Here is a 17,573-nt window from a genome sequence, read left to right on the forward strand (position 1 = left end):
AGTTGCCCATCCCTCGGTCAGGTGCTTGCAGGGGGTGTGTGTAATTTTCATCCTTATTAGATGTTTAAAGTGCTGTGCATTACTTTACTGACACCGTTAAGTATTGATTTAGGTTGTTTTGTTATTGCCGTTTGGTCTGAGTGCCTAGGATGGTTGTATTAAGCCTATACAATGTAGCAACAAACAACACAACAAGTCTCAGTCTTCTGTACGCTGCTCCAGTGTGTTGGAAACATCTGCACGTTTCAATACTGAAATGAATGGTACCATCTTACTGGCTCCACCACACACTCTGCCTTTAACACATGTTGGTTAAAGACCACAGTGTGACGGATGCTGTTGAATACTGTGTTCGTTTGGATCAGAGGCAGAGCCTGTTTCCTCAGTAGGGAGTTATGTGATGACATTTAAGTTCCCTCTAAGCTCCTTGGAAGGCTGTGGATTTATGGAGCTTTCCCCAAAATAGTATTTGGGATTTCAGAGAAAGTGGCATTTCTCGTTACCGTGTCTCACATGTCTGTGTGTTGGAATAGGTGTGGGAACCTGTGATGGGGCGTTCATGCCACTGTTTGTGTGCGGTGCGACGCCAGCATGCCAAAGAGAATGGGGCCTGCTGATCATAATTTAGCTGTTGAGCAGAGTGGTGTTCGTGGCAGCTAGTCTCTTGCATTGTGTGTGTCCAATGATATATCCTGCTGTGACTCACCATTTGCTGACGTGACTGTCTGGCTCTGGGGGGACCTGCTGGAGGGAGAGCCAGGGAGTAAGGAGATGGATTAAGGATTTTGAGCAGAGAACAGGTCACTTTCACCAGAGTCTACAGCAGCAGAGAAGGAGAGGGCCCATCGCAGCACTTCCTTTAAGAGCATTGGGCCAGTAACTGAAAGGCAGCTGGTTCGAATCCCAGAGCCGACTAGGTGAAAAAAATCTGTCTGTACCCTTGAGCTAGGCACTTAACCCTAATTGCTCCTGTAAGTTGCTCTGGATAAGAGCATCTGCTAAATTACTCAAATGTCAAATTTAGCTGCCATTTAATAATAATACATTTAAAAAAATATGTTGTATAGCACCTTTCAATACTAGCAACAGTGCTTCACATCATAAAACAACACAAAAAATAAGTACTAACAAAGACAGGAGGAAGGACAAAGAAACTAGATGGATAATTAAAATCATGCATTAAACACATTGTTGTAAAAATGTCTTCAGCGGGGATTTAAAAAGGCACTGAATCTGCAAGCCAGATCTCCTGCTCTGGTGACTCAGAGGGCTCACACACACAGGGCACTCCCAGCCCACACAGCAGGATCTTCATTGTGTAAAGTGTAGGTAAACACAGGATAGCCTCGCCTTAAAATCTGTCTATCCATCTCTCTTTTATCTTGCTTTCTTCCAGAATTGTCTTTAAGAATGTAGAAAAGGGATACATTTGCGCTATAAATGTGTAATACCAATCCAACAAATGACTGTGTAGCCTACATGTTGCCCTGTACCCCCGAGGCAGGAAAAACACAAGGACTAGTCTAGGACTGCTCTGGCCATCCTCCAAACCACCAATTGATTTCTCAAGTCCCAAATATCTTCCTCATATGCTGATACTCCCTGTCTGGATGAATGACTGCTTTGTTGCCATGGTGGTTGGCCTGATATGCTTGGCTGGCTGGCTATAGCTATTATGCTAATGTTGTCTGTTTATGAGGAGGTGATAGTGGGGCTGTTTACTGTGAATGAATGGTCTCTAGGAAGTTGTAACAGAAGAGCGAGCCTCCTGCTGTTTAATCATTTCAAGGTGGTCGTGTTGTTGCCGCAACGTTTGTTTTCCGACAGTGTCTGTTTCCATGAAGCTGTCGTTGGTTACCATGGTATAGTTGCCGGGAGTGATTGTCACAGTTCAGCAAGATAAACAGGTTTGTAAAAGGTCTCCTGGTGTTGTAAAATGCATCTGGAAAACTTAAAGTTGTGTGTGCTTTTTAAAATGTTTCTGTGTGACCTGTCCCCACATCACTTCCGGTCAACAAGTCTGGCTGTCGCTGATTACAACTTCAATAGGCTAAGTACTGTTTGTTAACATGGACACAGTGTTACTAGGGCCCAGGGGCGCTGTAATGTGTTTTTGTCATAGTGATTAGAGAACATGACTTGATGGCTCAAAGGAATGGCAAACAAACATCTTCTAGGCTACACAGCTCATAAGACTTGAGTGAGCTTTCCTCCCAATCCAAGATTAAGAGACGACACTGTCTCCGGGGGAAACTGTCTCCATGGGTAACCAACTAGGTGTTCTTTTGGCCTGTGATGAGGTAACTGTGTTTGTCTGTAAGCTCCATCTTTACTCGCTGTGATATGAGTCTGGGTATGAACTGATAGGGACACTACTGTGTGTGAGTTGTGTGTTATCGAGTGGGGATTTTCTACTGACTGCATTGGCTGCAGAAGGGTTTCTCTTTCACTCACTCACTCACTCACACATGATTTTAGGCTTCATTATTCATTCACCAGATAGGCTAACGCCTGTTGATTTGTCCTTGCAAACGCACATACAAACATACACACAAGCATGGGTAATTCTCACACAGCTGACATTTGACCCACAGAATGATCGTGTTATTTTTCATGACATTTCCTCTTGGATCACTGAGATATTTATATTATTATTATTAGGATACATTTTTTGATCAGATATGCATTTTTCCACAACTACCAATGCAAAAACTTTCCTTATTGCAACCGTTTTCAAAGTCCCAAAAAGTCGTACTCAAATCTATTTCTAATACTTTGTAACATTGCTCCCCTAATGACAAGGCCTGAGTTAATCACACTGAAAATAAAAATATTCCAAATTCAACTTTTTTCTCATTTCTCATTAAAGTAACAAAACTTTTAAAAGGTTTTTGTCATTTCTCATTAAAGTAACAAAACTTTTTAAAGGTTTTTGTCATTTCTCATTAAAGTAACAAAACTTTTAAAAGGTTTTTGTCATTTCTCATTAAAGTAACAAAACTTTTAAAAGGTTTTTGTCATTTCTCATTAAAGTAACAAAACTTTTAAAAGGTTTTTGTCATCACTTATGAATACAGTTACCAATTTGGAGGACCGAAAAAAGCCAATTAATCGGTCGATTTTTAATTAATTAATTTGTAATAATGACAATTACAACAATACTGAATGAACACTTATAACTTGATATAATACATCAATAAAATCAATTTAGCCTCAAATAAATAATCAAACATGTTCAATTTGGTTTAAATAATGCAAAAACAAAGTGCTGGAGAAGAAAGTAAAAGTGCAATGTAAGAAAGTAAAAGTGCAATGTAAGAAAGCTAACGTTTCAGTTCCTTGCTCAGAACATATGAAAGCTGGTGGTTCCTTTTAACATGAGTCTTCAATATTCCCAGGTAAGAAGTTTTAGGTTGTAGTTATTATAGGACTATTTCTCTCTATACCATTTGTATTTCATTAACCTTTGACTATTGGATGTTCTTATAGGCACTTTAGTATTGCCAGTGTAACAGTATAGCCTCCGTCCCTCTCGTCGCTCCTCCCTGGGCTCGAACCAGGAACACAACGACAACAGCCACCCTCGAAGCAGCTTTACCCATGCAGAGCGAGGGGAACAACCACTCCAAGTCTCAGAGCGAGTGACGTTTGAAACGCTATTAGCGCGCACCCCGCTTACTAGCTAGCCATTTCACATTGGTTACATAAGCCTAATCTCGGGAGTTGATAGGCTTGAAGTCATAAACAGCGCAATGCTTGACGCACAACGAAGAGCTGCTGGCAAAACGCATGAAAGTGCTGTTTGAATGAATGCTTACGAGCCTGCTGGTGCCTACCATTCCTCAGTCAGACTGCTCTATCAAATCATAGACTTAGTTATAACATAATAACACACAGAAATACGAGCCTTAGGTAATTAATATGGTCAAATCCGGAAACTATCATCTCGAAAACAAAACGTTTATTCTTTCAGTGAAATATGGAACCGTTCCATATTTTATCTAACGGGTGGCATCCATAAGTCTAAATATTCCTGTTACATTGTACAACCTTCAATGTTATGTTATAATTACGTAACATTCTGGCAAATTAGGCGGCCCAAACTGTTGCATATACACTGACTCTGCGTGCAATGAATGCAAGAGAAGTGACACAATTTCACCTGGTTAATATTGCCTGCTAACCTGGATTTATTTTAGCTAAATATGCAGGTTTAAAAATCTATACTTCTGTGTATTGATTTTAAGAAAGACATTGATGTTCATGGTTAGGTACACATTGGAGCAACGATATGCACCGCATCGATTATATGCAACGCAGGACACGCTGGATAATATCTAGTATTATCATCAACCATGTGTAGTTAACTAGTGATTATGATTGTTTTTTATAAGATAAGTTTAATGCTAGCTAGCAACTTACCTTGGCTTACTTCATTCGCGTAACAGGCAATCTCCTCGTGGAGTGCAATGAGAGGCAGATGGTTAGAGCGTTGGACTAGTTAACTGTAAGGTTGCAAGATTGAATCCCGAGCTGACAAGGTAAAAATCTGTCGTTCTGCCCCTGAACAAGGCAATTAACCCACCGTTCCTAGGCCGTCATTGAAAATAAGAATGTGTTCTTAACTGACTTGCCTAGTTAAATAAAGATTAAAATAAAGGTGTAAAAAAATAAGATTGTTATGAAAACTTGAAATCGGCCCTAATTAAATCGGCCATTCCGATTAATCGGTCGACCTCTAATTTGTAATGACAATACTGAATGAACAATGAACACTTTATTTGAACTTAATACATAAATACAATTAATTTAGTCTCAAATAAAGAATGAAACATGTTCAATTTGGTTTAAATAATGCAAAAACAAAGTGTTGGAGAAGAAAGTAAAAGTGCAATATGTTTAACTTGTTAAGGCTGGGGGCAGTATTGAGTAGCTTGGATGAATAAGGTGCCCAGAGTAAACTGTCTGCTACTCAGGCTTGATTACCAACAACGACGAGACGGCCTACAGGGAGGAGGTGCGTGCCCTCGGAGTGTGGTGTCCAGAAAGTTAAATAACCTCTCACTCAATGTCAACAAAACAAAGGACAGTAATGGAGAAGGTGGAAAGTTAAATAACCTCTCACTCAATGTCAACAAAACAAAGGACTGTAATGGAGAAGGTGGAAAGTTAAAGAACCTCTCACTCAATGTCAACAAAACAAAGGACTGTAATGGAGAAGGTGGAAAGTTAAAGAACCTCTCACTCAATGTCAACAAAACAAAGGACTGTAATGGAGAAGGTGGAAAGTTAAAGTTTATTTTATTTTCATGTTCCTCGGCGTACACATCACGGACAAACTGAAATAGTCCACCCACACAGACAGCGTGGTGAAGAAGGCGCAACAGTCCTGTCGGACTGTATCACCACCTGGTACGGCAACTGCACAACCCTCAACCGCAAGGCTCTCCGGGGGGTCTCCGCGGTCTGCACAAAGAATCACCGGGGGCAAACTACCTTCCCTCCAGGACACCTACAGCACCCGATATCACAGGAAGGCCAAAAAGATCATCAATGACAACAACCACCCGAGCCACTGCCTGTTCACCCTGCTATCATCCAGAAGGCGAGGTCAGTGCAGGTGCATCAAAGCTGGAACCGAGAGACGGAAGCTGTTTTTCAATCTCAAGGCCATCAGACTGTTAAACAGCCATCACTAACAAAGAGAGGCTTTTGCCAACATACAGACTCAATTCTTTGGCCACTTTAATAAATTGACTTAATAATGGTATCACTAGTCACTTTAAATAACGACACTTTAATAATGTCTAAATATCCTACAATGCTCATCTCATATTTATATACTGTATTCTATACCATCTACTGCATCTGGCCTATGCCGCACCGCCATCGCTCATCCATATATGTACATGTACAGATTCTTATTCATCCCTTCACATTTGTGTGTAAGGCAGTCATTGTGAATTTGTTAGATATTACTACATTGTCTGAACTAGAAGCACAAGCAATATCGCTACATTCGCATTAACATCTGCTAACATGTGACCGATCAAATGTGATTTGATTATATTGTTCTATATTGAGTTCTGTTGCTACATTGACTTTGACGTGGTGCGACTGCTAGCATGAAAAACCTATTTTCAATTGGTAATAAATAGTAATTAATACACGTTGTATGTTATCATGTGCATATATAAACACATTAATCTCCTATTTATATTAAGTATGATCAACTGAAGTACTACTAAAATTATCAGAAATGTTATTATCAGAGTCAAAGTTTTTTTGCAGCTTTGAAATTGGCCACTAGTTCGAACTGTCCATAATTAATAATAAAACATCCTGATTGGCTTAGAATAACTGGTTGAAACTTTAAATAGCAGAACATTTGTCTTTTTCTACTTTGAATCCAAAGATGGAAGTGGTCTTAATGGGTACACTTAACTGCTGCTCATTCAAATACACTGAGGTCAAATGCTGCTGCCAGCCCCCCCTTCTACTCCCTGAGGAGCTAGGCATGTCATGGGTTTACTTTCAAGACAATAACACTCTTATAGTGTGTGTGTGTTTGTGAGAGAAGCCAAGGAAGGGCAATATTTACAGTATGTAGAGCAGCAGCCATGGTCACGTTGCCATTATTATTGCATGAGAACAGTTGGTGCTTCAGAGTTGTATCCCTCTTTCTTCCTCCTTCACACACCCCCAGTTCTTTCTTTCTCCCACTCGCTCCCTCTCTTGCTCTGATCATCTGTTCTTCCTCCATCTCTCACTTCAATCTCTTTCCTCATTGTATCTCTCTCCATCCTGACCTCCCTCTCTTGTTCTATCACTTTTGATCCTGACTGCACGGTGCAAGAATAGGTCATGTGAGTGTCTTCTGTTTTGTTTGTTTTCTATAAGGAAGAGGTGTGTTCATGAGAGAGAGGCTGTTGCTCCAGTAGTTCTACTGCTTCACATGGAGAAGGGTTAAGCTCTTATTGTGTGTTCTGTCTAGTGTCTGTAAATGTGTTTGAACTGACCCCTCCTTACTAGGGGAAGGAAAGACTGATTACGAAAGGATGTACTGATGCTGGCTACCTTGCTACATGGAATTGAAGACCAAACTGAACATGCAGGAGCTCTTCTGCCACTCTTGGATTCAGAAAGGAGTTAACTAAAGGGGGACTAATCTTTGGGACATTAGTATGAGTGAGTTATTGGGTCAGACAGGTAATTTGTCTGTTTTCTCCTTCCAGAGTCGGTGCTAGTATCTGATCTCCCTCCTTTCCCAGAGTGGTTGTCTACACCAACACACACCTTATTCATTCTGCTCTCCTCCGGCATGTCAGGTAAGGGCTCCCATCCCTCTCTTCCCTCCCTCAATCCCTCCGTCCTCTCCCCTTTCTTTCCCTTACGCTTCCCCTTTCTGATAGTGCTTTTGATTATCCTTCTGCCAGTTTCTCCTCTCACCCCCCCCCCCTATCATTTTCCATTCCGTCTTTCTCTCAAACTTCTCTGTCAGGGTTTGATTTTCCCCCTGTCAGTCTATTCTCATTCAGTCCTCTGTCATCCCACCTCGCCCCTTTCCCTTCATGTTTCCTCTCTTGTCCTTCTATTTTCTTTATGTCCCTCACATTATTTGACTCACAATCAGTTTATCCTCACAGTACCTCATTTTCCTCTTCTATCTCCCTCTTCTCTCATTCCTTCCCCCCTCTGTGTTCCAGGTGGTTACACTCCAGCCCCTGGGGGCCCCTTCTCAGCCCTGACCTCCAGTATGTGGCCCCAGGACATCCTGGCCAAGTACTATCAGGTACAGACTGACCTGACATCTTTGTACTGCTAGGTTAACACTGAGGAGAGGGAGCCTCTAGCTTAGTACTGTGGTTTTCTAGGCTATTTCTGGATTTATTGAATGTGAAGGTTTTTACCACACCTGCCCATATTCATATTTTTTGCCATTAATTCTTGTAGCGTCTTGTTTGCACTCATTGACCTATAAAGGTACTGCTTAACCCGTAGTGTTTACTGTGATTTATCTTGTACTTTAATATAATATGTCATGGGACTTGTTGTATGGCTCTTATTGTCTCCGTTTACAGAAGGACCCAACAGAGGAGGCAGAACTGCAGTATGATGAGTTTGGCTTCAGGCTGGACAGTGATGGTAAGAAGAGAACAGGACTCAAACCTTCAACATCACAGATATATCACTCATTGCATGCATCAATTTTAATGTGATTTGCTTCTTTTAAACGATATCGGTCTTTACTCACCCAGCAATATGTTAGCAGTCATTCAGTAGATTAAGAGTTGACTACCGTGGTGGGTTGTGCTCAGCCCTCTCTTTCTTTTCCCTGGATCAAAACACAGTTGAGTTGCACCAAGTCATAAGCATTGATTTAGGGAAAACTACTCCACAGATGGTAACCACTGGCCTGTCTGACTTCGCCATCTATTTTTATCTCCATAGTTGTGGCATCTTCCCTAAATTGCGTCCACGAATCCACCATTGAAATTGTTAGAAAAAATCTGACGCTCCAGTAATATAGATTCCTATTGAAATAAAGCTGACATGTGTTTTTCTCCATTGTAATGGACACAGTGCAACCTTTGGGAGGCAGGCTGCTGGCAGGCTGCTGGTAGGCTTCGGCTGCGGTACAACAAAGCCAAGTCAGCCTGTGCTCATGGTTCTCACGGGAAGTGAAATGAAGGGCAACACAATGACTTACCTCATGATCATTCACGCCGCAAATGACATGACGAAGGTCCTTGAATGTTCTTTCACGGGTGCTTTTCATTGTCTTGATAGACAGTTGTGGTTTCTAGCTAACGTTACACCAATCAAAGCAGTGGAACGCGTAGAGAAGCAACTTTGGTTTTGACCACTATACGGCTGCGGGTTTGCAAAATATTATCATATCACGCAATTATTCCATTTATAAAATGGTCAGATGCATTTTTTTAGCTAGTCTTTGTTAAAAATATATTATCCAATGGATGATGCATTTCTGGTAAAAAGAAAAAAGTGGAGGTGCAAAATCACGTTTCCACGCCCCATTTTAATTTGCTCCATGGCTCAGGTTGACAAGTGGACACAAGGCTGTTTGGCTCATCTCAGTCTTGAAAATGAATAACACTGCGCCTGTTTCTGATGAATAAACAGTGGCATGCTGGTTGGTGGTAACACCCAAATAAAACCCAGCCCTGAAATGTAACGTAGGCCGAAAATAGGAAAAGACACAAAGTGGGCTCTTCGGATTTGTCATTTCCCAACTATTCCATACGTTGACTAAAACTGACTTGTTGCGTAACGATTTTATTCAACATCATGGGTAAGCTCTGGCCATCGTCTTTCAGATTTTTTCAGCCATAGCTGTACAGTTACAGTATGCAACGTGTGACCGATCAATTCAATACCTGTGATCAGTTCACAGGCATTGAATTGGGGCCTCCCGAGTGGCACAGCTCAGTGCTAGAGGTGTCACTACAGATCCTGGTTCGATTCCAGGCTGTTTAACAACCGGTCGTGATTGGAAGTCCCATAGGATGGCGCACAATTGGACCAGTGTCATCCGGGTTATTTATTTTACCTTTATTTAACTAGGCAAGTCAGTTAAGAACAAATTCTAATTTTCAATGACAGCCTAGGAACAATGGGTTAACTGCCTGTTCAGGGGCAGAACGACAGATTTGTACCTTGTCAGCTCGGGGGTTCGAACTTGCAACCTTCCAGTTACTAGTCCAACACTCTAACCACTAGGCTACCCTGCCGCCCCCGGTTAGGGTTTGGCTGGGGGAAAGGCAGTCATTGTAAATAAGAATTTGTTCTTAACTGACTTGCCTAGTTAAATAAAGGTAAAAAAGTGACTTGCACTGCTTGCTGAAATCCTATTGACCTGTTGCTGATACTGTAGACGTAGTCCACTGTTAAGGAACTGAGACACAGCTGAACACTGGGGCTGTTGTTGGGCCCATGTCTAATGGGTTAAAACAGGGGAAACAGACCTTAGTGGTGGAGGAGGAGACATCATTAAAACAGGGGAAGCAGACAGTGCCAAAGTAACAGGAATGCAGGAGTATAACCCTGAAGTTGAACACCATCTCTCTCCCCCTCCAGATGGTGTAGAGCCAGAGCCGAGGCCAGAGCCCCAGAGAGAGGACCCCCAGCAGAGGCTGCGCTGGCAGGCCCACCTGGAGTTCACCCACAACCACACCGTAGGAGACCTGACCTGGGACCTCATCTCCCCCGTCCTGCCCCACTCTGAACGCCTCCGCTCCCTGGTGCTGGGGGGCATACCACACAGCATGAGACCACAGGTAAGGGGCCTAGAGGGGGGAGAACACAGCAGTAGAGGTTTTAACAAAGGGAAAAGGCAGAATGAGACCACAGGTAAGGGGGCCTAGAGGGGGGAGAACACAGCAGTAGAGGTTTTAACAAAGGGAAAAGGCAGAATGAGACCACAGGTAAGGGGCCTAGAGGGGGGAAAACACAGCAGTAGAGGTTTTAACAAAGGGAAAAGGCAGAATGAGACCACAGGTAAGGGGGCCTAGAGGGGGGAGAACACAGCAGTAGAGGTTTTAACAAAGGGAAAAGGCAGAATGAGACCACAGGTAAGGGGCCTAGAGGGGGGAGAACACAGCAGTAGAGGTTTTAACAAAGGGAAAAGGCAGAATGAGACCACAGGTAAGGGGCCTAGAGGGGAGAGAACACAGCAGTAGAGGTTTTAACAAAGGGAAAAGGCAGAATGAGACCACAGGTAAGGGGGCCTAGAGGGGAGAGAACACAGCAGTAGAGGTTTTAACAAAGGGAAAAGGCAGAATGAGACCACAGGTAAGGGGCCTAGAGGGGGGAAAACACAGCAGTAGAGGTTTTAACAAAGGGAAAAGGCAGAATGAGACCACAGGTAAGGGGCCTAGAGGGGGGAGAACACAGCAGTAGAGGTTTTAACAAAGGGAAAAGGCAGAATGAGACCACAGGTAAGGGGGCCTAGAGGGGGGAAAACACAGCAGTAGAGGTTTTAACAAAGGGAAAAGGCAGAATGAGACCACAGGTAAGGGGGCCTAGAGGGGGGAGAACACAGCAGTAGAGGTTTTAACAAAGGGAAAAGGCAGAATGAGACCACAGGTAAGGGGGCCTAGAGGGGGGAGAACACAGCAGTAGAGGTTTTAACAAAGGGAAAAGGCAGAATGAGACCACAGGTAAGGGGCCTAGAGGGGGGAGAACACAGCAGTAGAGGTTTTAACAAAGGGAAAAGGCAGAATGAGACCACAGGTAAGGGGGCCTAGAGGGGAGAGAACACAGCAGTAGAGGTTTTAACAAAGGGAAAAGGCAGAATGAGACCACAGACCAGTAAGGGGGCCTAGAGGGGGGAGAACACAGCAGTAGAGGTTTTAACAAAGGGAAAAGGCAGAATGAGACCACAGGTAAGGGGCCTAGAGGGGGGAGAACACAGCAGTAGAGGTTTTAACAAAGGGAAAAGGCAGAATGAGACCACAGGTAAGGGGGCCTAGAGGGGGGAGAACACAGCAGTAGAGGTTTTAACAAAGGGAAAAGGCAGAATGAGACCACAGGTAAGGGGCCTAGAGGGGGGAGAACACAGCAGTAGAGGTTTTAACAAAGGGAAAAGGCAGAATGAGACCACAGGTAAGGGGGCCTAGAGGGGGGAGAACACAGCAGTAGAGGTTTTAACAAAGGGAAAAGGCAGAATGAGACCACAGGTAAGGGGGCCTAGAGGGGGGAGAACACAGCAGTAGAGGTTTTAACAAAGGGAAAAGGCAGAATGAGACCACAGGTAAGGGGCCTAGAGGGGGGAGAACACAGCAGTAGAGGTTTTAACAAAGGGAAAAGGCAGAATGAGACCACAGGTAAGGGGGCCTAGAGGGGGGAAAACACAGCAGTAGAGGTTTTAACAAAGGGAAAAGGCAGAATGAGACCATAGGTAAGGGGGCCTAGAGGGGGGAGAACACAGCAGTAGAGGTTTTAACAAAGGGAAAAGGCAGAATGAGACCACAGGTAAGGGGCCTAGAGGGGGGAGAACACAGCAGTAGAGGTTTTAACAAAGGGAAAAGGCAGAATGAGACCACAGGTAAGGGGCCTAGAGGGGGGAGAACACAGCAGTAGAGGTTTTAACAAAGGGAAAAGGCAGAATGAGACCACAGGTAAGGGGGCCTAGAGGGGGGAGAACACAGCAGTAGAGGTTTTAACAAAGGGAAAAGGCAGAATGAGACCACAGGTAAGGGGGCCTAGAGGGGGGAGAACACAGCAGTAGAGGTTTTAACAAAGGGAAAAGGCAGAATGAGACCACAGGTAAGGGGCCTAGAGGGGGGAGAACACAGCAGTAGAGGTTTTAACAAAGGGAAAAGGCAGAATGAGACCACAGACCAGTAAGGGGCCTAGAGGGGGGAGAACACAGCAGTAGAGGTTTTAACAAAGGGAAAAGGCAGAATGAGACCACAGGTAAGGGGCCTAGAGGGGGGAGAACACAGCAGTAGAGGTTTTAACAAAGGGAAAAGGCAGAATGAGACCACAGGTAAGGGGGCCTAGAGGGGGGAGAACACAGCAGTAGAGGTTTTAACAAAGGGAAAAGGCAGAATGAGACCACAGGTAAGGGGGCCTAGAGGGGAGAGAACACAGCAGTAGAGGTTTTAACAAAGGGAAAAGGCAGAATGAGACCACAGGTAAGGGGGCCTAGAGGGGAGAGAACACAGCAGTAGAGGTTTTAACAAAGGGAAAAGGCAGAATGAGACCACAGGTAAGGGGCCTAGAGGGGGGAGAACACAGCAGTAGAGGTTTTAACAAAGGGAAAAGGCAGAATGAGACCACAGACCAGTAAGGGGGCCTAGAGGGGGGAGAACACAGCAGTAGAGGTTTTAACAAAGGGAAAAGGCAGAATGAGACCACAGACCAGTAAGGGGGCCTAGAGGGGGGAGAACACAGCAGTAGAGGTTTTAACAAAGGGAAAAGGCAGAATGAGACCACAGGTAAGGGGCCTAGAGGGGGGAGAACACAGCAGTAGAGGTTTTAACAAAGGGAAAAGGCAGAATGAGACCACAGGTAAGGGGCCTAGAGGGGAGAGAACACAGCAGTAGAGGTTTTAACAAAGGGAAAAGGCAGAATGAGACCACAGGTAAGGGGCCTAGAGGGGAGAGAACACAGCAGTAGAGGTTTTAACAAAGGGAAAAGGCAGAATGAGACCACAGGTAAGGGGCCTAGAGGGGAGAGAACACAGCAGTAGAGGTTTTAACAAAGGGAAAAGGCAGAATGAGACCACAGGTAAGGGGGCCTAGAGGGGGGAGAACACAGCAGTAGAGGTTTTAACAAAGGGAAAAGGCAGAATGAGACCACAGGTAAGGGGCCTAGAGGGGGGAGAACACAGCAGTAGAGGTTTTAACAAAGGGAAAAGGCAGAATGAGACCACAGGTAAGGGGCCTAGAGGGGGGAGAACACAGCAGTAGAGGTTTTAACAAAGGGAAAAGGCAGAATGAGACCACAGGTAAGGGGGCCTAGAGGGGGGAGAACACAGCAGTAGAGGTTTTAACAAAGGGAAAAGGCAGAATGAGACCACAGGTAAGGGGGCCTAGAGGGGGGAGAACACAGCAGTAGAGGTTTTAACAAAGGGAAAAGGCAGAATGAGACCACAGGTAAGGGGCCTAGAGGGGGGAGAACACAGCAGTAGAGGTTTTAACAAAGGGAAAAGGCAGAATGAGACCACAGACCAGTAAGGGGCCTAGAGGGGGGAGAACACAGCAGTAGAGGTTTTAACAAAGGGAAAAGGCAGAATGAGACCACAGGTAAGGGGCCTAGAGGGGGGAGAACACAGCAGTAGAGGTTTTAACAAAGGGAAAAGGCAGAATGAGACCACAGGTAAGGGGGCCTAGAGGGGGGAGAACACAGCAGTAGAGGTTTTAACAAAGGGAAAAGGCAGAATGAGACCACAGGTAAGGGGGCCTAGAGGGGAGAGAACACAGCAGTAGAGGTTTTAACAAAGGGAAAAGGCAGAATGAGACCACAGGTAAGGGGGCCTAGAGGGGAGAGAACACAGCAGTAGAGGTTTTAACAAAGGGAAAAGGCAGAATGAGACCACAGGTAAGGGGGCCTAGAGGGGAGAGAACACAGCAGTAGAGGTTTTAACAAAGGGAAAAGGCAGAATGAGACCACAGGTAAGGGGCCTAGAGGGGGGAGAACACAGCAGTAGAGGTTTTAACAAAGGGAAAAGGCAGAATGAGACCACAGACCAGTAAGGGGGCCTAGAGGGGGGAGAACACAGCAGTAGAGGTTTTAACAAAGGGAAAAGGCAGAATGAGACCACAGACCAGTAAGGGGGCCTAGAGGGGGGAGAACACAGCAGTAGAGGTTTTAACAAAGGGAAAAGGCAGAATGAGACCACAGGTAAGGGGCCTAGAGGGGAGAGAACACAGCAGTAGAGGTTTTAACAAAGGGAAAAGGCAGAATGAGACCACAGGTAAGGGGCCTAGAGGGGAGAGAACACAGCAGTAGAGGTTTTAACAAAGGGAAAAGGCAGAATGAGACCACAGGTAAGGGGCCTAGAGGGGAGAGAACACAGCAGTAGAGGTTTTAACAAAGGGAAAAGGCAGAATGAGACCACAGGTAAGGGGGCCTAGAGGGGGGAGAACACAGCAGTAGAGGTTTTAACAAAGGGAAAAGGCAGAATGAGACCACAGGTAAGGGGCCTAGAGGGGGGAGAACACAGCAGTAGAGGTTTTAACAAAGGGAAAAGGCAGAATGAGACCACAGGTAAGGGGCCTAGAGGGGGGAGAACACAGCAGTAGAGGTTTTAACAAAGGGAAAAGGCAGAATGAGACCACAGGTAAGGGGCCTAGAGGGGGGAGAACACAGCAGTAGAGGTTTTAACAAAGGGAAAAGGCAGAATGAGACCACAGGTAAGGGGGCCTAGAGGGGGGAGAACACAGCAGTAGAGGTTTTAACAAAGGGAAAAGGCAGAATGAGACCACAGGTAAGGGGGCCTAGAGGGGGGAGAACACAGCAGTAGAGGTTTTAACAAAGGGAAAAGGCAGAATGAGACCACAGGTAAGGGGCCTAGAGGGGGGAGAACACAGCAGTAGAGGTTTTAACAAAGGGAAAAGGCAGAATGAGACCACAGGTAAGGGACATAGAGGGGGGAAAACACAGCAGTAGAGGTTTTAACAAAGGGAAAAGGCAGAATGAGACCACAGACCAGTAAGGGGCCTAGAGGGGGGAGAACACAGCAGTAGAGGTTTTAACAAAGGGAAAAGGCAGAATGAGACCACAGGTAAGGGGCCTAGAGGGGGGAAAACACAGCAGTAGAGGTTTTAACAAAGGGAAAAGGCAGAATGAGACCACAGGTAAGGGGCCTAGAGGGGGGAGAACACAGCAGTAGAGGTTTTCACAAAGGGAAAAGGCAGAATGAGACCACAGGTAAGGGGGCCTAGAGGGGAGAGAACACAGCAGTAGAGGTTTTAACAAAGGGAAAAGGCAGAATGAGACCACAGGTAAGGGGGCCTAGAGGGGGGAGAACACAGCAGTAGAGGTTTTAACAAAGGGAAAAGGCAGAATGAGACCACAGACCAGTAAGGGGGCCTAGAGGGGGGAGAACACAGCAGTAGAGGTTTTAACAAAGGGAAAAGGCAGAATGAGACCACAGGTAAGGGGCCTAGAGGGGGGAGAACACAGCAGTAGAGGTTTTAACAAAGGGAAAAGGCAGAATGAGACCACAGGTAAGGGGGCCTAGAGGGGGGAGAACACAGCAGTAGAGGTTTTAACAAAGGGAAAAGGCAGAATGAGACCACAGGTAAGGGGGCCTAGAGGGGGGAAAACACAGCAGTAGAGGTTTTAACAAAGGGAAAAGGCAGAATGAGACCACAGGTAAGGGGGCCTAGAGGGGGGAGAACACAGCAGTAGAGGTTTTAACAAAGGGAAAAGGCAGAATGAGACCACAGACCAGTAAGGGGGCCTAGAGGGGGGAAAACACAGCAGTAGAGGTTTTAACAAAGGGAAAAGGCAGAATGAGACCACAGGTAAGGGGGCCTAGAGGGGGGAGAACACAGCAGTAGAGGTTTTAACAAAGGGAAAAGGCAGAATGAGACCACAGACCAGTAAGGGGGCCTAGAGGGGAGAGAACACAGCAGTAGAGGTTTTAACAAAGGGAAAAGGCAGAATGAGACCACAGACCAGTAAGGGGGCCTAGAGGGGGGAAAACACAGCAGTAGAGGTTTTAACAAAGGGAAAAGGCAGAATGAGACCACAGACCAGTAAGGGGGCCTAGAGGGGGGAGAACACAGCAGTAGAGGTTTTAACAAAGGGAAAAGGCAGAATGAGACCACAGGTAAGGGGGCCTAGAGGGGGGAGAACACAGCAGTAGAGGTTTTAACAAAGGGAAAAGGCAGAATGAGACCACAGGTAAGGGGCCTAGAGGGGGGAAAACACAGCAGTAGAGGTTTTAACAAAGGGAAAAGGCAGAATGAGACCACAGGTAAGGGGCCTAGAGGGGGGAGAACACAGCAGTAGAGGTTTTAACAAAGGGAAAAGGCAGAATGAGACCACAGGTAAGGGGGCCTAGAGGGGAGAGAACACAGCAGTAGAGGTTTTCACAAAGGGAAAAGGCAGAATGAGACCACAGGTAAGGGGCCTAGAGGGGGGAGAACACAGCAGTAGAGGTTTTCACAAAGGGAAAAGGCAGAATGAGACCACAGGTAAGGGGGCCTAGAGGGGGGAGAACACAGCAGTAGAGGTTTTCACAAAGGGAAAAGGCAGAATGAGACCACAGACCAGTAAGGGGAGATAAAGTGGTCAAAGGGCCAACTCCTACTACGGTGTATAACCTGATTCAGAGATGTCTGTTGTAGAGGTCGACCGATTAATCGGAATGGCCGATTTAATTAGGGACGATTTTTCCAAGTGTTCATAATCTGTAATCGGCATTTTTGGACACCGATTATAGCCGATTACATTGCACTCCACAAGGAGACTGCGTTGCAGGCTGACTACCTGTTATGCGAGTGCAGCAAGAAGCCAAGGTAAGGTGCTAGCTAGCATGAAACATATCTTATAAAAAACAATCACTAGTTAACTACACATGGTTGTTGATATTACTAGTTTATCTAGCTTGTCCTGCGTTGCATATAATCAATGCGGTGCCTGTTAATTTATCATTGAATCACAGCCTACTTCGCCAAACAGGTGATTTAACAAGCACATTCGCGAAAATAGCACAATAGTTGCACCAATGAGTACCTAACCATAAACATCAATGCCTTTCTTAAAATCAATACACAAGTATATATTTTTAAACCTGCATATTTAGTTAATATTGTCTGCTAACATGAATTTCTTTTAACTAGGGAAATTGTGTCACTTCTCTTGCATTCTGTGCAACAGAGTCAGGGTATATGCAGCAGTTTGGGCCGCCTGGCTCGTTGCGAACTGTGTGAAGACCATTTCTTCCTAACAAAGACCGTAATTAATTTGCCAGAATTGTACATAATTATGACATAACATTGAAGGTTGTGCAATGTAACAGCAATATTTAGACTTTGGGATGCCACCCGTTAGATAAAATACGGAACGGTTCCATATTTCACTGAAAGAATAAA

At 45.0% G+C, this 17,573-nt stretch overlaps 1 protein-coding gene across 1 annotated transcript in view; it reads left to right on the top strand.

The window, feature by feature from the left end:
- The window catches only part of LOC139402191 (small G protein signaling modulator 3-like), a gene marked incomplete at its 3' end in the record, with an annotated part of 31,068 nt that overhangs the window by 1,641 nt on the left and 11,854 nt on the right, over positions 1-17,573 (top strand). Inside the window, exons 2-5 of the mRNA XM_071146294.1 lie at positions 7,236-7,328; positions 7,707-7,792; positions 8,082-8,145; positions 10,099-10,298. Coding sequence (XP_071002395.1) covers positions 7,322-7,328; positions 7,707-7,792; positions 8,082-8,145; positions 10,099-10,298 — 357 coding nt within the window. The remainder of the gene's footprint in view (positions 1-7,235; positions 7,329-7,706; positions 7,793-8,081; positions 8,146-10,098; positions 10,299-17,573) is intronic.

This window comes from Oncorhynchus clarkii, unplaced genomic scaffold (assembly GCF_045791955.1).
Source record: "Oncorhynchus clarkii lewisi isolate Uvic-CL-2024 unplaced genomic scaffold, UVic_Ocla_1.0 unplaced_contig_1258_pilon_pilon, whole genome shotgun sequence".
In the NCBI taxonomy this organism is placed as follows: domain Eukaryota; kingdom Metazoa; phylum Chordata; class Actinopteri; order Salmoniformes; family Salmonidae; genus Oncorhynchus; species Oncorhynchus clarkii.